Source organism: Syngnathus floridae, chromosome 12 (genome assembly GCF_059516105.1).
Source record: "Syngnathus floridae isolate MCC-2025c chromosome 12, RoL_Sflo_1.0, whole genome shotgun sequence".
In the NCBI taxonomy this organism is placed as follows: Eukaryota; Metazoa; Chordata; class Actinopteri; order Syngnathiformes; family Syngnathidae; genus Syngnathus; species Syngnathus floridae.
The window spans coordinates 6,788,999-6,812,620 of NC_142424.1; the positions used below are offsets into that span (position 1 = coordinate 6,788,999).

Genomic DNA, 23,622 nt, shown 5'->3' on the forward strand with positions numbered 1-23,622 from the left:
CAAATGTAAATAATATTAAAATCCAGGTTAAAATATTTTTTTTTGCTGTGTGAAAGCATGCAGACGTGACAATACACAGGGGGGAGTCAAGAATAAAAGTACTCCTTGAAAGTATAATTATACGAGTTAAAAATCGTATATCTACTTGAAATAATTAGTAATTTTGAGAATGTTTGATTGTGCCTACGTTTCCCATCATGCCCCACGCTCACACTAGGAAATGACGTTGTAAGCTCATTATAAAACCGCTTGCCAGCGACTGTCCTGGTTAAGCAGTCGGAGACCAACGAGCGGGTGAACCTGCACCAGCAGTCGCGCTGCAACGACAACTCGGACTCAGCCTCTACCTCCTTTGTCTCATTTTTTGCTCGGCGAGAGTTGACACCGCTATTTATGTATTAATTTTTAAGCCCCCACTATCGGCATTTTATTTGCATTTGTTGCAAGTAGTAGTTGGAACCGGTGGTGCCTTGCGCATGATGCGAGTTGCGGACGCGCAGTGGCTGCTTTCTTCTTTCTGCGTGGGAAATGAGTTGCATTTAAGAAACTGTATTTCGATGTTATTATCATCATACATGAGAAAAGGTACGCTTTTTTATTTATTCATGCCTTGACTGAGCCAAGTGAGGATTAAAAGGACACCATCGGCAGCTTCAGAGAATTTTTTTCCTTCAAAATTGACGCCAAATTATTATGATGGTGCTAACCTTCATTTAACTCTCACGCAACTTTAAGGAAAGCGTTCCAAGTTTCTCTTGGTGGCGTTTATGCGCAAGCTCGCACGCCACATCATATGATCCGGTTACCTCCTTCTCCAAAGTCGCACGTTTCCCCCATTTGAGCTCCAACGAGGCTTTTTTCGGACCCAGCGGCCGGTGACTTGTGCCGCCGCCCCGATGCGTCTCCCCCCTCCGCAGGCGCTCCCGTGGATCGTATTGTTGTGGACCGTCGTTGAGTGGCTCCCCGATGCGAGCGCCATGGGCTGCCTCCAGAGCATCGCGTGCAAGCCAAAAACCTTCCGGGACGGCGTCGCGGTGCTGCAGGTGAACGCGTCCATCGACTCCAACCCCACCAATATCGATGAGTCGTCCGCCGTCATTCTGCGCTACCGCACGCCGTACTTCCGCGCCCAGGCCCTAGTACTGGTGCCGCCGGTGGCCGCCAACGAGACGTGGACTGTCGGATGGATCCAAGCCTGCAACCACATGGAGTTCTACAACACTTACGGCAGCAAGGGGATGTGAGTATCACAAATGTGTCAATCCGCTTAATGTACTCAACTAAAGATGGCACTCATTCTCAAACTCACTCTGGTACCAATCAATTGTATTCAACATTTTTGTACAATGACACTATATTTACACAGTGTAAATAATATAGTGACATGCAAGATTATTTTTGGATGAACACTTAGAGCTACTATACTACTGTCTTTTAATACTGGTCATTACTTGGAGCGCTTTTTTAAAAAATATATTTTTAGGTGATACGCTGTACAAGGTTTGAGAACTGATGTAAGGTTTTGTTTTGTTTTGTCAGAATATAAAACAGCATTTTTGTATTTGTAAACCAAGATCGGATTAAAGCTACCAACATTTCTCAATTTCATCATAGGAGTGGCAAAATTTTTGCCCAATGTTGAGACACCAAGTACTTGCATTTGAGCTAACTCATGCAATTTCACATCCTCATATGCGTAAGTGTTTAAGTTAAAAAGAAATATCCTGTCTTGACAAACACAAATCAGTTGGTCTTAGGAAGAGTTGCTATGGGATTCCCATAACAGAATAGAAGAGTAAATTATGCATGTGTATATAGAAAATTAACATAACTCATAGTACATATGAATAACAGGTTCAGCAACTAAGGATTTTTTTTTAAAATAATTTATAAACTGCAAGGCATGATAAATTCCACATTAGACAAGCTTTTATTGGTCAAACTTAAAATGTTCCTAATGTTAGCATGCAAGTGTTCTCGGTGGTGTCGCATAGGTGCTATTTTGTGCTCTCTTAAAAGTGAGGAACAAATGTGAGCTGTGACATCCTGTTGGGGCGACCACAAGTGGGCTGAAAATATGCCTTTATCATCTCACTTTGCGTCAGGACCAGCTAAGGGCTGAACGTTTAAGATTAGACACACGTTCCTCCTAATCAAAAAATAACACACACATATGCACACACCCTTGAGACCTATGTAGCAAAACATATGTATTTGCCCCCATTGGAAATAACAGCAAGGGAATTAATTTGTTTTGTTGTTACTAAGTCTATACAGCAATAACCCAAATTATTATTATTATTCTATTTTATATATATATATATATATATATATATATATATATATATATATATATATATATATATTATAATTAATTACTATAAGTATTTATGAAAATCTAATATTTTATTCTAGTAAAATGACCACTTTTTACTCAGTATTTCAAATGTTATTGCAATGTGTTGACTTTATTTCTATAAAATCATGACGTTTTTTTTCATGTAATATTTTTACTTTTCCCTAGAGAAATAAGCATGCAGTGGGTTGAAAACATTTGTTTCAAGGGTGGAAGTGTGTGGGGGAGGGGGGTGGTCTTTTCGGGGGGGAGATTCCTCTTGCACGCAAAGTATTTGTCGGCAGTGTCAGCCACCAAAGGCTCAAGACACCAATAGGAATTCATTAGATGTAAATCGGAAGTTGAAATTTATCGATCTGCGGAGGCAGAGCCGTGTTCTGAGCAATAATGGCCAAAGATCTTAAGTCAGGGGGCCTTGCTTATCACTCATGGTATGTTTTCTTATTATATGCTGTCAAATCTGTGTTTACAAAATGAATGCTTGTTTACTGAATTAATTGAATATGTTTACTCATATTTTGATGGCAGCATTAATACAGAGGATGAGGGAAGTGTTCTATTTGTTTGGGTGGCATGTGGTAGGAAGGATGAAATGAGTTTTCATAAACACACAGACAGTGAACTGCACACACGCGAGCAATTGTCATGCCTGATGTGATAATCTGGCCCCGTGGCACAAAACATGGACGTGAGGCCGAGCAGGCAGATAGTCATGTGGCTGCTGCTCACACATCTCTTCAGCACAGCGGGGGTGGGGTGGTTGTGTGAGGAACAGTATGTTTATTTGCCTTTTCCATTAACACAAGTAATTCCATCACTACAAAACTTCTTTTGGTGCTTGCAGTGTCTCTTTCTACCTCAAAAACCATAAACATACAATTTAGCATCCACGATTTAGGATCTCAGTCGATCCGGCCCCAAGTATGGAAATCGAGTTCACCTGGTTCCGTCTGTCTTCCAGGTCGAGTTGGGAGCTCCCCGATCTTCGCAACGGCAACATCCAGGCCATCAGCGACTCGGATGGCGTCAACTACCCCTGGTACGGAAACACCACAGAGACGTACACCATCGTGGGCCCCACACGGAAGGACAGCAAGTTCACCGTCAGCATGAACGACAACTTCAAACCCAGCATCACCTGGGCTGTGCCAGTCAGCGACAGCAACGTGGCCGAGCTCACCGCCATCCGCCGTAACCAGAGCTTCACCACCTGGCTGGTGGCCATCAACAGGGCCACGGACGAGACCATGATCCTGCAGACCATCCGCTGGAGGATGCGCATCCTCATCCGCGTGGACCCGGAAAAGCCACTGGGTCAGCGGGCCGTCCTCCTGGAACCCATAGCGCAGGAGCAGCCGCAGATTCTGGGCGAGAACGAGAGCATCCCGCCCAACGCCTTGGTCAAGCCCAATGCAAATGACGCCCAGATGCTCATGTGGCGTCCCCAGGAAGGAGACCCTGAGGTTGTGATCCCACCTAGATATTGACCCCACACACCTTTCATACCAAAACAGTATCAACGTTAGCTCTTTTCAAATGGCCTAAAGCCAGTGTTTTTATGCCTTTCTTCCGTGGCTTTGTTGCACTGAGGTGACATCAGTAGGTCAAATATAACCCAACAATGGGCTGAGCTGACTTGGGTCAATTTGATCCGACTTTTTAAGTTGAATGAATTTACATAAAAAATTGGGGTGGCAATTGGTTGGTTCTGACCCATAATTGGGTTATTTTTGATCCAACTAACTTTAGTGTATCAGAGCCCTACCAGAATTGGGAGGACGCCTGTGTGTAAAGCTTGCGTTGCACTGCTTCTAATAGATGGCAATCTCATTTTTTTTTTTTTTTATTTCCAAGCTACTATTTTGTACCGATACAGAGATTGAAAAAAATTTGCTATTTGTGTGAGGTTGAACTCATGAGTATTTTATATGTCAAACACCTAATTGTCTGATTGCGGGATGCTGTATCGGTGGTAAAGTTGTTTCGACTCGGATGTGGCCGCCATTTTGTGCCGCCAATCTGTGTGAAATAGGGTTGTCTATCCTGTCTTCCTGTTTTCAATAGAACTGCAGAAGCTGTGAAGAAAAAAAAAAAACCACACCATTTTTATTGGTTTAAAAACCGGACTGAACAAATCACAACATTTCTACCTTCAAGCTGGCTCGTGCTAAAGGAAGTCACAAATTTTAATTGAGTTATTCTGTGTGGAGTTTTAAGTATTTACTATGATTATGCATTGATTTTGTGCACGCGTGTTTTTATTTATAGGCTGGGAGAGTGCATTTGTGTTTTTGTTGTGTTACACAATCCATGCTGCCTTACATGTATGTCACGTTCCGCTCTGTCCAAACCCTTTTAGCCTTAAAAATGAGTGCAAGGCAGCATTTTGCCCCAATGTCCTTGGTCTTCCTTTCAAAAGTCAAAATCTAGGACTGGACTTTTAAATGTTTGAGAAAAAATAATAATTGCAATGTATTCAATGACAAAGAGCAGCTATTAATGTAGCAATAAAACATGCTTCCCTGCTTTCTTTTTTTTTTTACATGTTGGCATAATGTTGACAGTGATGCAAAAAGATAATGGATGGATGTTTTATTACTATACCCTTTTTAAATAAATGACTGAGTATCTTTGCAGACTGAGCAAATTGTGTTCTAACTAAATAACTTTATTCTCATATTGACTTTAAATTTATCGGACTTTCCTTCAAAATATCCTTTATTCTACAAGTACTCCGACTTTTTTTCAATTTCGAGATTGTATATTTGTTCTTCGGGATATATTTTTACTTTATGCTATTTTCAGGTCCATTGAAGAAAAAAAAAAGTCCATTGATGCTGTGAGGCTAGTGGGCTGCATTAGCATGATTGCATAACAAGCTCACGCATGGCTGAGTAAGATTCATACTGACTCAAAGGCCATCCTGGTGAAGCAGGGTTAAGAAAAGAAGGGCTAGCGGGGGATTCCCGACATAAATGAGATCACTTGGACACCACACGAGGAGGCGACCGTGTGACTTTTGGGTCAGCTAGTTGGCCACGAGGGGCAACCACAATTAGTTGAGGTTGGGAATTCTCGCAGAGTTGCGAGGGTTAAGACGGGACTCAAAATGCTAATCAGAGTTGCAAATAGCCATGGCCACATTAGAACCTAACTACAGGAGTACCTTAGTGTCGCCAAAAGCAACACTGAAAACAAAAACCAAATTAAATGTAGCTTGATGTTATCAGAAAGTCGCGACGGCCCATGTGACCCATTCAACCCACGAGGCTACTGCAGGCCTTGGATGATTACTCAGTGTAGTAGTCAACTGGAGTACATGTAACCTAAACCTGAACGCGTGTGTGTGTGTGTGTTTTAATACTCCCGTTGGAGGGATTTAGGCCAACACAAGTTTGACTGCTCTTATTGAATCATCATGCTCTCTCTAATGCACACCACCACCACCAAAGGTTGGTCATATCTGTCGTGGGCCTTGTTCATCATGCAGGACCACACATGGTGCAGAAAAACACTCACTCAACTCTCGGACACTCACGTTCACACACTCGCGTGCACTCATTTACACACACTAGATTGTGTTTCATTGTAAAATGACACCCACGTTTCAAACGCTGACATCATCAGGGAGTAAAACCTGCAAGAACCTGCTCTATGTTGTCTTTACCTTCCTCAAGGCTAATTGCGCTATAGGTGGATGTGCTATCCCAACCATCAATGTGCTATTTCAGCAAGCTTTGCACAAAAGCACATTTTAGCCTCTTAGCGCTGAATTGAAAAAGGTTCCATGCATTATATGCACATGCCCGAGGCCACCTTCGCTACTACGCTACTATGAGCTTGACGATATAGGGCAATTCTTGCATTGCTGGATAAGATGTCGACCGTTCTGTTTGTAACTCCTTTTGTGCTGGAAAGATAGCACAAGAAAAGAAGGCATTCATGTAAGACAAATAGAGCGGAAAAAAATATTTAAAAAAATACTTTGAACAATCTAATGAGATCTGACACAAATGCTGTTTTCACTGTCAGAGCAAACAAGATATTTGATCGCAACATGACAATGAAACAGAATTATGAATTAAACATTTTTATGCAAAACATTTGCTTCTAAAAAATTTGCATGATTTGCATGGTTTGTAGTAGCGTTATCACACAAAATAGATCCACATACGTCCGAGACCGAGATGACCCAACATTCACTTGGGAGTGTTTATGGCTTCCTGTTTAGCTGCTGGAAGCGTGCAGCCAGGCTCAATGCTATCCTGGTGGCATTCCAGAGCATCACATTCTCACTTTTATTAGCACAGCTCACACTTGGCCACCTGTCACTGATATTAATGCAAAATAATCACCACTTCACTCACTATCTTTGGCACCAGACACTGCTATTAATACCACAACGGTGCCAATGTCACCGTGACTCTCTAATGGGACCATTTGTCATTCAAGGACTGATGTCAACGAGCTTTGACATTTGTGTTTGTTGGAAAATATTTTGCTGTGTGAAATTAAATTAAAATGTGTACAATTGTGGATTCTGTGCTGATTTCAAAGTAAATCCTTTCCTGTTTTTCTGCATGCTGCCTACAGCTGAGTGGTCATGCTTACTAAAACAGGGTGAACAGACATAATCCGGTCAAATTTAAAATTTGCTTCCACCCAAGGGCAGCAAAGGTTATCTGAGTCATCTAAGTATTATTTTGGTTAAAAAAAACAAAAACATTTAGTCTAGTTTCATGAATTATTACAGGAATCAGAGGATGATTGTTGAAAGGATGAAATCAGTGGATTTGGACAAATTTAATTTAAGCCATAGCTTTAAACGATTACTCGATTATTAATATTAGTTGTCAATTTGAAAAGACAAAACAATCAACGGTGAAAAGCAATTATTGTGTGTTACAAGAATAACACCTCAGTGAGAAATTCAATGGTGGTGATGGAAGGAAATTAAGATGGAAGCAACTCGTTTAGATCTTGAAATGATATTGAGAGGCTAATAATGGCTTGTTGGCAGACGATGAGGAAATGCAGTAATGGAGTTTAAAGTGGTGGTGGTGGTGGGGGGGTTGATCACGTTCACGTGGAGCTAGTGGATGCCTTTGGCTGGCGCGTGGTGAGGCTATTTTTATCGGAATTCCATAATGACAGCTGTCATCCTCTCAAGTGTCTGTGAGACTTTCCTGCATTTTCCATCACAAAGTTGACACGGAGAGGGCGAGGATTAAAGGAGTATTGGTGGCTATAGATTAGTTTGCTTACATTTGAGGTATTATGCAAATAGAAAAACAAACCGTTTTAATACGGTCAAAGACTTTAGCTGAAGTTCTAACACAGACAACGTATCTGATGAATTTCAATTATAGCAGTGCTCAGAAGTTTACATACACTGGCAAATGTGCGAGATATGTCCAATTCATTCAAAATTACTGACTCAGCAAAAAAAATTATGAAATTAAGCTACAAGGCATCTCAGAATATGACAATCATTAAAAAAAAAAAACAGGCGATGGTGCTCGTTTAGTCATTTTTAACCAAAATTGGTAACATTTTACACACTGCCAGGATATGTAAACTGATTAATTCATTCAGATATTGACTTTGCGCCAGTCTCTTCACATCCATTTGAAACCGTCTGGGAATGTGGGCGTCAACATTTTGGCAGGTGGTGAGCCCAGGTCGTATAATGACCTCGACATTCCCCAAATGCCAAACATGGCCTCGGCAGTGCCTTTTGGGTTGGGTAGCAAGGTGCGGTCGGACGCTCGGACAGTGATATGCCACTTTTATTTCCACTGCACCTTTGGAGATTGTTGCCAAGGTCTAACAGAGGTATTCTAATTTGTGTGTGTCATTGATTTGTATAAACAGCACTGGCACAAAAGGGGAGGCTGAAATCAAACGGCTAATATTCTCCCGTAGGAATGACACGGAATGGGGCGAGGTCAAAGTCGACCCAGGAATATTCTACCTTTGGGGATAGTATCAGAAAGGCATGTAAAGCCTCTTTAAACTCTGCCTGGAAAAAGTCATTATTCAGTGTCACTGCTCAGTATAAACACCACCAAGGAATAAATGGAGAAATAAGTGGATCTTCTTACATGACATTTTTGCCCTTCTGAGGTAGCTCTGTAGACAAAAACATTACCAAAAAGTCATTTTAATTACATGAAAAAATGTTATTGAACATATTCATTTCCATGTAAAAATATACGACAGTTGTTGACACAGTAAAAATAGTTTTTCCATTTCAGTTCCTTTAAATTTCTTTGTAGACATTTTTCAGTTCAAAACACTGAATATTGAATAATTAGAATATTTTCTACTCCAGCATTACAATATTAAAATGAAGACCATCAAATTTGCCACTTTATGGCAATGATGTAATTATTAAAAGATTGCTTACCTTCAATGAACACTTCAAAGTGAATCAGAGCACACAGCATTATACTGTATGTGCAAGTAAACAACTGAAAAAAAATGTAATCAAACAAAAATGTTTTTTTGTCATGTGACATTTTTTAATCAAGGAAAGTAATATAAAACTTATTAATTTTCTTTGACTTTCCTTTCCAAGCAACAGGAAAAAAGCTTGTGTAGTGGCAGTAAAACTAGCTTCGCCAACCGGCAAACGTTTGGGAACTTGATCTGAAAGAAAGAAGACGTTATTGAAATGTCAATGTAAGAACAATTGTTTTTTTCTACACGAGTCATTTTTTAAAATGTAAGGAGGGTTGTAAAACAATGGAAAGCATTTAAAAAATTGTTCGTGTTAGAACTTACTGGTTTGTGGAGCCAAAGGTATTTCCCGAGAACCCTACAAACACAAATAAAATGTAATACAGTGCGCACACAAAGATGATGCAAAGACAAGAAGGAAAAGTTGTCACCTCCAGGTTGTGGCTGCTGTCCAAAACCTGCAAAGCCGCTAGGCTGCGCCCCAAAACCAGGTCCCTGCTGGGCCAGAGCCCCGAAAGACGGCGGGGCACTCTGATTGGCTAGTGCCCCAAAAGACGACGCGCTGGACGGCGAAGCAAAACTGTGGAGTTAAAGTAAGATAAAAATGATTCAGACCTTCAACTGATGTGGAACACAAGAAGCACTGAGTGAAGATGTAGTACACTTCTAATGTTAGCTTGTTGCTAGCTGCTGAACAGTTTGATGGGATTCTCAGCTTGCATTGACACATTTTTGTGACCAAAGTGTTCTGATTCAAATCTTCTGTCTGGCCATCTGTCCAGCTATCTGACAAAAAGCAATACCGAATAAAGACGGCGGTGTTAGCCTCTGCCATTAGCCACCAACTAGATAGCCAGTTGACTCACAGATGAACCAACAGTCTTCTGTGATTTAAATTTTGGTCTACTTGTGTGTACTGTATGACAAGAAATAGTGCAGCTTGCTAAAGTTCGCCCTCGCAAGCTATGGAGACGGCAAATGTCTGTTTGCTTATTTTGTTACAAAGTGTACAGCTTGGAGGGTTTAAGAGGGGCTGATGAGAAAAATCTTCCAAGCCTGGATTAAACCCACCATTTATTGGACTGTAATATACAACATACATTTAGATGATTTTCAAAAACAATGCTAGCAAAGTGTCAGATGGTGCATACAATGATGGGGGAGGGGTTGGGGGAAAAATATCAAAAGATAATCCCCCCCGCAGGACTTGTGCCCACCGACTCATCAGCAAGTCGATCCGCGAGTATGCAAAACCCAGAGAGTGGGACAGGAAGTGAGACGACTTAATCCGCCAGCAGCGTGATCCGCGAGTGAGATTATCAGAAGGGAATAATCTACTCCAGCACAAATTTGGGTTGTGGTCATGAAAACCGATCTAATGAAAACGGGAGTGTTACTGTTCAACAGTGAGTGCAATTTGGCGTTCTTCATTTGATTGTTATTTTTTTAATTTATGTCCAAAAAGCGCTTCTCATAGTAACATTTTCTCTATTATGATTTTAGTGATGGACGTTAATGCACACTCCAAATTTGTATAAATTCTTATGTTGCCGCCGTAACAATGGAACGCCATCGTAAACCGAGGACTCCCTGTAAGAGAGAGCATAATTATTTATTCTTACCCAAATCCGCCCATGTTGGAAGCTGCCGTACCCTCTCCAAACACTTTGCCGGCGGAGGAGCCCATGGTGTTACTGAAGGACGGACTGGTGCCGAATGCCGCAGTGGCGCCGAATGATGGTGACGTGCCAAAGGCTGGGGGACTCCCGAACACCGGTGCACTGCCGAAGCCGCCTGAATTGCAAAGCACAAACGCTAGTTTGTTACACTTCATAGGCTGATACCGATTAATTCACCTAAAATGCACATTTTTGGAATGGTAGAAACAACACGTATGCACAGGAAGGACATGCAAATTCCACAATTTTACTCTTGTACAAACATGACTTTTTTTTCTTAGTTACTTTTTTTAAGGATTTTTTAAACTTTTATTAGTCCAACTTAATTTTGATGAAAGAATATATGGTGGTAGTGTTCAGAGAGGGAAAAAAATACTAATAGATATTTGTTTACTTGTAGCGAGCCAGGATGCAAACTTGTCAAGCGTCTCATGGCGTGAAATGTGCAAGTTGCAGCGGGCCTGACGGCGGGTGTGCTGAAATTACAGTGCGCCTACCAGCACGCCCCAGTAAATAATTGATTGCACTAATGTAACAAGATTACATTGGCTCCATGTAGCAGACTGATCGGGGCGGGTGCTAATATCCAGCTGAAAATGGAGGGGGGGGGGGGGGGGGCCTCAAGGGATGAGACCAACAATGCTGCTTTGGAAGATAACATTAAAAGATAGGCGCTCGTGTTACAATTCTAAAATGAGGTTATTAGGCGGATTCTAATTCTAAGCATGTTTTGTTTGCTCGAAGCTATCAGAATCAAACACACCCTAGTGCTACTTAAGCGAGACATTTTGTGTGAATGATTGGAGAGAAGAAAAAAACACGTCCTGATTGGCAGAGGACATGGATAGACGCAAGATGTTGATGTTATTGCCGTTTACGAAACCATTTTATTATTTGCGGCAGTTTGGGACAGAGATCAAGACTGGATGAGTCACAGAAAGGTATCGAACTGGAAATGTCTGTGCAAGTAATTCACATGTAAAATGATGCAACACTGCCTGACAGATGATCAGACTAAGCCTGCTTACGCCTGGGCGGGTTGAGCAGATAACACTTGCTGCAGCTCAGATGATAAACGAGGGGCAAGTGTTAAAAAAAATGGTGTTGCGTGAGATGCCCAATGGACGGGTTTACCACTGTAACAGGACTATCACTGAATTCTTACAGTACCTGGTTTTGCTGGGCTAGCAAAGGATCCAAAGCCCTGGGAAGCAACACTCCCTGCACCGGAAGTGAAGGTCCCACTGGGTTTCTGCTCCCCAAAGGAGGCCTGTCCAAATCCTATGGGTTTAGCAGCGGTACTACCAAAGAGACTGGGAGTACCTATTGGGAAAAATAGGTTGGTTGGAAAAAAGTTAAGGGGACATGAGACAGGTGATAGCCAACGTCTCATACCGGTCTGAGCAGGTTGTCCAAACCCTCCGGTGGAAGCACTAGGACCAAATGGATTCTTGTTGGCTGCGTCTTCGCTCGGCTTGCCTCCGAGGCCGCTGAAGAGGCTGCCGGCTGGTGAACCTGCTGCATTGGCGGCGCTGGAACCGAACAGGCCTCCACCCGACGGCTGAGAGAAAAGTCATACTCACTATGCGGTTTGAAAATTATTTCTTTTTTAAGAGAGAAAATAGTGATACCCGTCCAAATACGCTCCCCGTGTTGGCTTGCTGGCCAAACCCAGACGAAGCAGCTGATCCAAAGCCTGTAGGACAGAAAGGTTTTTGAAGTTAATAACAAAATCCCATCTGTCTATCCGTGTAAGATACCTGCTGATGTAAGCATACAGCGAGACTAAACCTACCTGACGGCTGACCAAAACTGAATCCTGCAGATGAGGATGTGGTGGTGTTACTCCCAAAGAGAGACCCTTGTCCGAAGGCGGAGCTCTGTCCAAACGCGGAGGTGGTGCTCTGTCCAAACAGTCCGGCACCAGTGCCGCTGGACGTGTTGGCGTTCGTACTGGCGCCAAAAGAAAAAGAACTGGCGTTGCTTGGCGTGGCTGCTCCAAAGAGACCGCCTCCTCCTCCGGTGGTGGCGGTGCTCGCGCTTGCTCCGAATGCAGACTGTCCGAAAGAGAAGCCGCTTGGTGTTGCGGTGTTGCTAGCGGGTTGGCCAAAGCCGCTGGGTTGGCCGAAAACAGACTTGCCGAAACCGCCTCCGGTCGATGTGCCGAAGGTGGACGAGCCAAACACCGAAGGGGCCGTTGAGACTGCAGGGGTTGCGGTCGGCTGTCCAAACACAGTTGTGGCAGCGGTGGTAGTAGCGACTGAAAAAGTGGGGGTGGCCTCCCCAAGGGTGCTGGTCACAGGGGCTGTAGCCGGGCTGGCAGCATTTTCAGAAGCAGCTGTCGTGTTGATGGCGGGCATCACAGCAGTAGAGCTGCTTTCCGTTGTTGTGGGTTGAGTGAAAATGGACCCGGGCTTCTCAGAAGTGGACACCTGGAACGTCGGTGGGGCTACTTGGGATGCAGGAACCACAGGGGTGGCCGACGTTACGTCTGGAGTAGTGTCTGCCGTGGCGATTGGAGCCGGCGGGGGTGTTGCCTCCGTTGCTGGGACTGAAACAGGGGCATCTGGAACAGGATCAGCGTCCTTGACAGTGGCCGGTTCCGGTGAAGACTTTTCTAAGGGTGCGACACCCTCGATAGAATGCTCTGGAGAAGGCTCTTTTTCATGAGATGGGAGCTCTGAAGGTTGCGGGGCTGGTTTGGGGTCTTCCGTTAATTCTGTGGGGGCCGCTAGGAGGCTGCTGAAAGACGTGGGCAGCCCCGAGGCAGGGACGTTGGCCGTGGTCACGCAGAAGGTCAGCTTTGGCGTGGTCTCAGGAGGTTTGAACAAACTACCGGACTTGGACAAGTCAGCTCCCAGAGAGTCTCCCGCAGACTTCTGATCACTGCTGAAGTTGAACTGTACCGCTCCTTTGCCGATTCCAACACCTCCGAAGGTGAAAGCAGTGTTTGTAGGCGTAGGTTTGGTAGAGGAATCCTTTGCTTCTTCTCCTTGACCGACACGTAGCCCAGAGAAACTGCCTAAAGTTTCACCTCCAGTTGTTTTAGGGAGTTGTGTTGGAGTTGCAGAAACCACAGTAGGAACAGGTACGGGTGATTCAGAAGATGGCGGCTGTGCGGCCGACAGGGCAGCAGTTAGGGAAGGAGAAACGGACTTTGACGGCTCCTCGACAGTCTGACCGAATATCATCTTGCCATTTCCTCCAAAGGAGAACTCACTCACATCCTTCACTGAATAGAAAAACAAACAAAGCAAAATGACACTCACAGCTGCTGACATTAAATATAAATACAAAATACGAGTAGGCACCTCCTATACTCAACCCTTGTCGGCATGGCAACAAAATCTATAATCTGAATTGACCCCACAGTAAATGCTTTACCTGGTGGTATTCCAATTGCTGGAGTGACTGATGCAAAACTGAAGCTTGACGGGCTGCAAGAGAAGAACGCCTGATTAAAATAATAAAATCCCCCAAACAATATTCTTCTTCCTAAGTGGACTTACGTTGAAGTGAAGGAGAAACCTTTGTTGATACTTGGCTCAACTGAGCTAGCATGTGCGGCAGATGAGTCAGGCTGACCTGAATGACACCGCCACAAAAAAAATACAAGAAAATTTTCAATACAACAAAGTCAGTAGTAGGTCGGAAGTTTTAATTCTCTGTTTATAACAAAATTGTACAGTATGAGCTCACCAAACATGAAGGTTGCTTGTGGAGCGTTTGTGCTTTCATTGGATGGCTTTTGCACTCCTAGACCAGGATTCTGCTGAACAAGGTTTCAACAGTGATATTAAAGACCAATTTGGTGGATTGCTATGGTTTCATAGATATAAAAAAACGAGGATTTGTCACTCAACTGCTTTTGTATGATTGACATGTGAGAGACACAAAACTGTTGGTACTTAAGGGACATTAAAAACAATTGGGGGCTCTTCAATCAATAGTTTAATATCATTCTATAAATGTTGCAAATGAAGGCCTTCCCCTTCTACAGTTGTGTAATCTTTTTCTCTTACTCGTTTAGGCAGGATGGATGTGGTCGAAGCCGGAACCTGCAGCGGCACAGCAGCTGGCTCTGCTGTTGATGAGCTGCAAAAGAGAACACAGAACAGGAAAGTACGTGTAAGAGTCTTGGCGTTGTTTTCCATGTGAACGCGCACACTCTCGATCTGAGCGACCATAAGAAGTCATAACTGTCAATGAGTGTTTTAGACCAAGAAAACAGCACATCATTTTCATTCTATTTCACATTTGCTTTATGTGCAGACCACTGTGTTATGTGGAAGGAAGAATACCTGATGATTGCGGGGGATGACACGGGAGCCCTTTTGTCCTTCAGTTCCAGGACATTGACCACTTGAGGTACAGTTTTTAACGTGGACTCTGTCAAGGAAGTGCTGACGACAGCTGCAACACAATTTATTTTGTTTTTTTTAAAAACTCAAACGCTCAAATATTAGTAAAGCTGATCAAACGCTTGTTTTGCCTGAAGTCCTCTGTCGCCACCCAGTGACAGCGACAGGCATTGCAACATCTTTGTGGATTTTAATTATGGAAAACTTTTTATATAAAACAAGTGCGCTGAAAAGCATGCTTACTCATCAAGTGCTAAATTTAAAAAAAAAAATCTTACATTTTGATTAAAAAAAAAAAAAAAAATGCACGACAATTGGGAATAAATAGATTTGTAGTGACAAAACCCAAAGAGTTTTGCATGTTAGCTTTACCCGGTTTCTGATTGGCCATCAGCCTGCGAAGGGCAGCACTGGCGGCGGCCTGTTGAGCCGGAATGGTGACAGGCACGGTCCTCTCAGTGGACGGTGCCCCATGCTTGACCGTTTTGGTGGCAAGTGCAGTGCTGTCAGCGCCGCTAAGGTTGATCTTATTGGTGGGAACTGAAATGACAAGAATAAGGGAAAAACAATACATATACAGACCATTGAATACATAGGAAAAAGGAATCTGCTGAATATATATATAATAAATAAATATATACAAAATAAATGTGTGCACGTGTGAAATGGTAATATCACAATATTATACTTACTCGGGCTCGCGATAGGACTCAATCTGAAGCCCATGCCTGGCACGGACTGCATTTTGGCCAATGGTGTGGATTGGATGGCTCCAAAGCCAGGCTGGATGGAGGGGGTCCTCACCACGGTAGGGTGTCGAGGGTATGGAGGAGCGGCAGCGGCCACCATGGGGAGGCGCTCAGGTTGCAGCTCCTCTTCCTCCTCCTCTTCCACCTCCAAGTGAGGCAGATGAGGCTCCATGGACTGAGAAAGGGACGAGGTTGAGCTCACGTCATCCAGGTCTTCGTAGTATTTTGGCGACAGGAAGGCTGAGCGTGATAGGTTGGCTTGGAGAGAAAAAGGAATAATACATGACAAAGTGTGATATATTAGAGAAGTTTCTTAGTCTCATTTTTAGCCTGAATGAATACCTGGTGCAGTGGAGCGAACCGGGGGCATGTGGCCCTTGGAGAGGAAGTTCCGCAGCTGGGACTGTTTAACAGGCGATATCTTGACTGAGAAACACACATACACATTTTGAGCTCTTCCATTGTCAGTAATATACATTTAAACATGCAATAATTTCTACCTGGTGATGGGCTTTTGGCTTTAGGAGAGGTGGTGTCCAGCCGGGCCTTCAGCAGGGCATCCCTTAAACTGTCAAGCTCGTTTTCTATACTGTAGTAAAAAGACAACAAAATATAACCTCAACTTCTAAAGGGAATATTTTTATTTTTAATACAGGTGAAGTGAAACAATTTAATTCACTTGCATTTTTTAAAATTATATTCACAGAAAATACGATGTCATTTTGCATGAAAAAAATTGTTCCCCTATATCATTTATGAGACTAAAATTCTAAATCTGGATTTGAGAAACGCAAATACGACCTTCCAGAGGTGGCTGTGCTGCGGTTGGTTGTGGAAGCGTCCGTCTTGTTATAGAGGTGCAGTGAGGTGAGCTCGTTGACCATCTGATCCAGCCTGTTCTTCTGCTGGTTGATGATGTACAGGTTGTTGGCCAGCGTGGTGAACAGACCCTCGCGCCCAGGCACCACCATGTGCCTGCCGACGTGCCATGTGATGAAGTGGCAATGCTAACGCTAAGTCACGAGATGATAAAGGGAGATTTTTTACATACTTCTTTTTTTTCTTCTTCTCCAGGTGTTTCTCCCATTCCACATCAAGCACGCCGTTGACGTCCTCCACAGCAAACATGACGTACTGGTAGAGCTGGCGGATCTCCTACACAGAAAGCAAATGGAAAAAAAAAAAAAAACTGATTGGATCTTCAGTGACTAATGTCATCATTTGCATCGAACATTTTTGTGAACAAAGGCTTTTCATTTGGATCTTGTCTTTTGTCCATCAGTTTGTGCTGATTGACAAGAACGGGTACTCAGGGCAGATCTGGACTTTTAAAATTAACTTCTTGCAATAGTTAGCCAGCTGGCTTTATATAACTTTCAGCCAGAGGTGGAATCAGCCAGCTTTTATGTATGAAGGACTTTGATTAAGATTTTCTGTGGCTGGTTTCAGCATTTAACTTCATCTGTTTGTGCTGCTTGACAGGAAAAAGCACTGACTGCTCAGGTTAGCTTCTTGTGCTAGCCAGCTGGTACTGACATATGTTTGCGTACTTTGATTTTAATCTTTGATGTTTGAAAAGAATTAGCACTGAGTGATGATGGAGACGACTACTGTTAGTAAGTAACTACAAGTGGAACTTTTCAGCCAAAGCGTGGATATGGATGCTCTGTGACTGATGTTCTATAAGACGCCCTTAAATATATTAGCTGCATTATTCTTGATAGTTGAGGACTTATTTTGAATATAGTCATGTGTTTTCACCTTGAGCTGTTCCTCACTGCGTGGGTCCAGGGGTCTTTTGTACAGCAATTGTCTGTAATTCCGATCTCTGCTGAGCTCGCTCTGGGACTTAACTTCCTCCGCTCCGGCAAAGCCCTCCAGTAAGGTGGTCTTCAGTGTACCGATGTCACCGTGCAGAGACTGGACAGAATAATTTTTTATGGCTCCAACTATTCAGTAAAATAAAAATTTCTATCTAAAAGAAATTACCTCTGTTGTTTCCTTAATCTCCAGGGTGAAAATATTCAGATCCTCTGACTCTTTCCTCAGTTCTTTCATTTCCTCGTTGGTTCCAACTTTGAAGTCGGCCATCGAACTCCTTGCCTTTAAATCCTCCAGTTCCTTTTGGAAGTGTGAAATCTGACGAGAGCATCGAAAGACATACAATTAAAAATCATAGACAAGTTCCCTAGTAAGTGTCAAAAGGCATACAATAAAAATCATAGACAAGTTCCCTAGAAAGATTCAACCATACCTCCTCCAGTATTCCAATCATGATGGGATCAATTTCTTTCTTTAGCTGAGGTTGCGGCTTCTCCATTGGCTTTACTCCGACTCCAACTGCCTGCAAAAGGAAGTAAAAAAAATCAGCTGATTCCAAATTACTGACCAAGGCAGTATGTTACAGTACAGTCGTGTACAGGACTTTGAAGAAAATAATAAAACATTCAGTTTTTTTTCTATTTCTGTGTGTGCTATATATTTTTTTCATAGCTTGTACATAAATAGTTGATTTATTAAAAAATAAAAATAAAACACCTGTGGGGTTTGGATGCGGCCCTGGGGAGCTGGCGAAGGTTTTTGGAGTGCCGCAGGTGGTGTGCTAGTTTGAACTGGACGTACCGGGGCTATGAGGAAAGAAAACAACTCGTTATGAGATGAGCAACAGGTAAGAACAGGAAATATGGAAAGTTACGTTTTGTGCTTACTTGACACTGTGGCTGTCTTAGCCGTGGTAACAGCAGGGAGGGCAGCCACACTTCCGTTTGAGACTATACCTTTCGGAACAGATGGCACAAAGGAGAAAGACGGCGGAGGGGCGACTGGAGGTTCAACGGCTGAAAACCTGGGGAAGACGGACGTCATTGCAAAACTGCTCCCGTCTCTAGTTCAATCGTATATTTAGTTTTTTAGTTTTGCCAGTTAGGATATAAGGATACCTCACCTGTCACTCAAATTGAGTTTGACTGCAGGTACAGAGGGAGTGGCGAGGTTCTGAGGCGTCGGGGCTGTGACTTTATTCGAGGGGGTGCTGAAGGAGAATGCAGAGGGCGCCGCTGGGGCTTCGGATGGAGGCTTGGCGGTGGCGGCGAACGTGAAGCCTGAGGCCCCAGAGCCGAAAGGTGTGGACGATCCCAAGGAGAAGGCGGGAGGGGCCGAGTTGCCACTGACAGGCGGTAAGGAGAACGCAAAGCCTGATGATGATGAAGTGGCTGTGGGACCAAGGCTAAAGGGGGACGCAGTAGATGACGAGACAGCCACTGAAGTCACGGCGAGGTTTGGGAAGGCAGACGGGAGAGGAGCGGCAGATTTTGGGGGCTGCGTTGCCAAGGAAACTGAAGAACAAATAGTCGTATCAATAACATGCAGTACAACTCACTTTTTTTCTTTATTTTCTGTGGTGTGTATTTGTGACTTTCCCACCTGGCTTGGGGGGTCTCTCGCCCTCCATTGGGAGTGCGACACAAGGTGCAATTAGTTGCTTGACACCGGCGTTGAGGTTTAACAGCGCAAAAGGGCAAAGCAATCCCTCAGTCGACAGCATGAGCAAAGTGGGAGCAGGCGGCAACGTCTTTTCATCGCCTTCATAAAAGAGAAGCAATTTAAATGCATTAAGAAACCAATCACACTTCTAGAGGGAAATAAAGTCTTACTGAAAATTAAACAATGAAAGTAAGGCGTTACAAGAGAGAAAGAAAGAGTGAGAGCGAGATTAAGAGCGAGAGAGACTGATCAGCATTCCACAGCAAGGGCGTCTGGAGCCGCTTTGTTGTTTGTTGTGAGACATCTTTAATGAGCGCCTCGTTTACTTCCCCCATCTCTCAATGTGACGTCTCTCTCTTTTGTTGCACATTGGATTTTTATCGTGTCAACAATGCCGCAAGAAAGTCCAGGTTCTTTTCTTAAAGACAAGAGGGAGCGACGAGACGGAGTGCGTCAATATCTGTTGAGGCGGATGCTTATTATTATTCTCTACGTGAACTCTGTCGAGCACTGCAGTGACAAAGACATGAGGGATTTTGGCTCGGGCTCATTACAGAGGGTGTGTTGGGCGTTAAATAGAATTGACACACACGCTAGGCACAAGATTAAGCCTACGAAGTGCCACCTCTATAGAGGTCAGGTCAAAGTGCATGTTGCTTTTTGATTTTTTTTCCCCAGGAAGGCACAGGCTCGACAAGTGATGTCGACAATATGTCATGAAAGAGTGAAAACAAAGGAGGGGGGAAAAAAAAGAGCAAAATGAGGGGGGAAAAAAACAACAACAACTTCACATTGAATTGATTCTAATAGACGAGTTAAGTCATTCTTGGCATTTAATGAGTCAACGAGCAGGAGACGCTTACTAATGCGGATCTCCTGCTGGCTGGTGTAGTCGATGGCTAAGCCGAGGGGCAGCGTGTCTTCACTGGTCTCGGAGACGGGCAATTCAGCTCTGCTAGCATCCTCCAGCATCCACAGTTCCCAGATCTTAAAAAAAAAAAAAATCCCAATATTTCAACGTCACCATGACTGAACAAGAAGAGCATAATGATAAAATGGACACTTTATGAGGCACCTTCTCATCTTGTCTGGAGATGACACTGACTTCGATGGAGGCTGCAGACGCGGCCAAAACAAGGTTCCTGAGAAAAGCAAACCGTGTTGCAAAATGGTTGAAGTACATATTCTCCATATTGATATTTTGAGTCACACTCACCAGTCTTCTATATGACTGAGGAAGTAGTGGTGCTGTCGCTCTGTGCAGCAGCCATACACAGTGTCACTGAAGTTCAGGTACTTTGTTTCCACCTTTTCATCCTTTTTCTGTTGTAAAAACAAAAGAATAATCTCCTCTATTTAGCATCAGCCATAAGTTAGTGATTGACACTTTTTGTGATGAATATATTTGACTTGATGCCAACATTTCATGAGTGGATGAGCCTCAGCCACCGTTTTTTTGGCGACTCAAATTTTGAATTGCAGTTTCACATTGTAAGATTTATATATATGTATAAAAAACATTTTAAATATTTGAAAAAAAATGTGCTAAATGACTATTAAATACATGTAGTAACAGCACGTGTGAAACTGTCTCATAGCAACAAATGTTGAGAACAAAGCCGACTAAAGAACCCTCCCCCCAAAAATAGCAATTCACAAACTCAGCATACAGTAGATAATAATTCAGATACTCACAGGGATGGTGATCAACACGAGCTCGGGTGGGGTCTCCGGGGAGCCGTCGGCGGCAGCGTAGGCTACAGCGAACGAAAACGTCCTCAACCACAACACGTCAAGAACTGTGAGAAAAACAAAGAGGTTATGATGACTATTTTGAAATGACATACATGGAAGACACGTGTATATAGAAACTAAGTTACCTTTGACTGGGTCATCAGAGGTGTAAAAGTGGGGGCACGGAATGACTTTCTTTTCCTCAAGGGCCTTTTCGTCAACCAATCAGAAAGTCAGTTAGCAACAAAGTTTTTTTTTTAATTCAATATTTTGACTTACTGGAGTATACTGGCTGACAGTGCCATTCATTTTCCCCACGGCGACCTGTTTCCCTTTGGGGCTCCAGCAAACTGGGGAATGACATCACAAAGAAGCCAAAACTAAGCAGCAGCCGTGTCAAACGCAGCACGAGGGGCCTTACTTACGGCATGTGACACCACTCGAGGCGGGGAGAGTGGCCTGAACTCGGACGTCGTCTGCAACTTCCAAGATGGACATACTGCCATCGGATAGACACACGGCCAACATGGACGCCTGAACAGGATTCCACTTGAGGTCCAGTACCAGAGTCTCTGAGGGCACTGTTGGCTGCCACGAGGCGAAAGGAAACTTTTGCGGTCGCGCCTGAAAAGAGCACAAAATAGCATTCAAACCATGACTTTACATACTGTGCAGTCAATGTCCGCTATTTACAAGGGAAATGCAATTGACGTCCTTCCTATGTGTTTGGCATTGTATGTAGCATTAAGCTAACATCATATGGTAAAGTGTCTAATTGTCTTTTGTTTTAGGTTTTACAGTGACCTTCAATCACGAGCAATGGGAGTATCCAAATTGTATGCCTTATTATTCAATCTCCTGTCACAGTGTGTTGGTCTTGTGATGCTTACCTGGTTAACGAAGGTGCGTACGTCGTAAAAGCTGACGAATAATGCTGCCTCTTCCGAAACGGCGCATACAGACAAAGTAAGTTCGTCGCTGCTGAGAGCCAAGTTATGCAGCGTCGAATCCACCCTCACCTCCACCAATGCTGGTATTCCATCAACTAGAGGAAAATAAAAGCATGTTGATTTCAATTAAGAAACATGCAGTGGTACCTTGACTTTTGGATTGCTCATCTTTAACCCCTAAGGCGTGTTATTATTTTCTGCTCATGATTGTGTCAATTAAATTTTATACTTCCCCTTAGAGTGCAAAAAAGGAGCAGCGCAATGTGGATTTATTTTAAGGAAAAAATGTTGTGGAAATCTTTTACATTCAATATGTTTTGGTACGTTACGCTTCATCAATTTTTCTGAAACGTTAAAACTTGGCGTTGCTTGGAAGCTGCATTTAATTAATGGCCCTTCCATTCATTTCAAAAAGAAAAGTTGATTTTACATACTTGTAAAATGATCTTGGAACAAGTTATGAGCATGTCATGCAATAAATTAAACTCGTAGGTTTAATTTACCACAGAAGTTAGGACCATTCATACCTATCGTGTTGGAGTTGCCCTCCTGTTTGTCAACAGCGAGGATGTGTTCCGTGCGATAGACCTTGAACATCCCACCCGAGCCGACGAATGTCAGGCCGTACTTGTTGGAGACAGCCAGTAAGCTGGAGCGCTCTCTCGGCATTTCGCCTGAAGGTTCAAAAACTTTGGCTTTCTTCATCTGGCGGAACTGAAAGTCCTGGAAGCAAGAAGTATACTTTCATTAAAAAAACATCTATTTTCTAAAGCGCTTGTCCTCATTTGGTTTTCATCAGATTAAATGTATGTCCAAGAAATACAATTTTCAGCACTTAGATCACTTTAGGAAAAGTCAAATTTCATGGGGAGACTTTTAGCATCTTTTTAAAACGGAATGCGAAGGATGTAGCTTGAAAAAGTGTGCAAACACTAGCTAGCGAGTGACGAGTTTAATGGTCCCTTAAATTCTACATGCTGCTTAATCTACAATAACAATAACTCAATAAAAGTTGTCGAGGAACGGTTCATTCATTACAACACAAAGTTAAGTTTCACTAACTGAGCGTTTCATTGCTAGCAAACACCAGCTAGCTCTTGCTAAGCAGTCCAAGAAATGCTGAAAGATGGTTACCTTCATCTCCCTCTCGGGAGGAGAGTCGGTGTCGTCGCTCATTTTCAAGCATGCAGATGAAAAACTTTCTCAAATAAGACTCTAGATTTAAATATTCCTTTACTTGGGTCAAACTATCGAGGGGTGCAACATTTGTTCGCCTGACAGACGCAAACACACCGGACCGTCCGCGCGATTTCAGAGGAGCGACGTAAACGTCACGGCGAACGCAGGATGAACAATCGATGCCAGAAATGATTTTATTTTTTTTTTTTTTTTTTGCGGTCGAGACATATAATAATGACTATCGTAATAATACACATTTATGCACATAAAAATCAGAAACGTAAATAATGTAAAACTATTATTGATGATTATTTTTTTGATCTAGAAATGTTTGAACGGACTTACCACGTGATCTGTTGAGGCTGGACACGCTTGTAAGAAAGAAAAATTATAATAAAAAATGTGTGATTAATTACTGCATTTTAATGTATATGTAATAATTGCAATATTAATAATTGAAAGCAAAATTTAAGGAATGTTTTTTTCAAGCTACATAAGTAGGATGAACAATTGATGCCAGAGACGCGCATCCGTGTACGTATATGGCCATGTTAACATAATGTTGGAGTAAATAGAATATAATAAATATTGTATATTTCAATCCAACATCATTAATCTCTGATTAAAATACTGTATATCGAAAACATACATTTATTTTATAAATTTAAT

The 23,622-nt window shown here is 42.9% G+C and overlaps 2 protein-coding genes across 4 annotated transcripts; one reads left to right on the top strand and one right to left on the bottom strand.

Annotated features, from left to right (window-relative positions):
- Positions 1-257: 257 nt before the first annotated feature.
- On the top strand, positions 258-4,992 carry fam78ab (family with sequence similarity 78 member Ab). Its single transcript, XM_088391560.1, has 2 exons — positions 258-1,240; positions 3,318-4,992. The coding sequence occupies exons 1-2, from the start codon at positions 897-899 to the stop codon at positions 3,841-3,843; spliced, it is 870 nt and encodes a 289-aa protein (XP_088247686.1). The 5' UTR covers positions 258-896; the 3' UTR covers positions 3,844-4,992.
- A 3,135-nt stretch (positions 4,993-8,127) lies between these two features.
- nup214 (nucleoporin 214) lies at positions 8,128-23,108 on the bottom strand. 3 transcript variants are annotated; one of them, XR_015861615.1, is made up of 37 exons: positions 22,909-23,108; positions 22,302-22,497; positions 21,715-21,869; positions 21,250-21,448; positions 21,104-21,174; positions 20,971-21,034; positions 20,786-20,889; positions 20,307-20,413; positions 20,166-20,232; positions 19,954-20,077; positions 19,031-19,189; positions 18,552-18,942; positions 18,316-18,452; positions 18,146-18,234; positions 17,862-17,951; positions 17,597-17,746; positions 17,369-17,527; positions 16,659-16,762; positions 16,409-16,582; positions 16,108-16,196; positions 15,950-16,033; positions 15,551-15,865; positions 15,231-15,398; positions 14,799-14,910; positions 14,520-14,592; positions 14,197-14,269; positions 14,007-14,082; positions 13,882-13,934; positions 12,293-13,729; positions 12,129-12,193; positions 11,893-12,058; positions 11,668-11,820; positions 10,441-10,612; positions 9,250-9,398; positions 9,143-9,176; positions 8,766-9,007; positions 8,128-8,488 (listed from the first exon to the last, which is right to left on the bottom strand). XR_015861615.1 is itself a non-coding variant. In XM_088391558.1 (36 exons), the coding sequence occupies exons 1-36, from the start codon at positions 22,948-22,950 to the stop codon at positions 8,971-8,973; spliced, it is 5,835 nt and encodes a 1,944-aa protein (XP_088247684.1). In that variant the 5' UTR covers positions 22,951-23,108; the 3' UTR covers positions 8,504-8,970. The 3 variants fall into 3 exon arrangements, 2 of the variants coding, with proteins under 2 accessions (XP_088247684.1, XP_088247683.1); XM_088391558.1 differs by lacking the exon at positions 8,128-8,488 and having other exon boundaries at positions 8,504-9,007; positions 14,197-14,266; XM_088391557.1 differs by lacking the exon at positions 8,128-8,488 and having other exon boundaries at positions 8,504-9,007.
- Between the last annotated feature and the right edge of the window lie 514 nt (positions 23,109-23,622).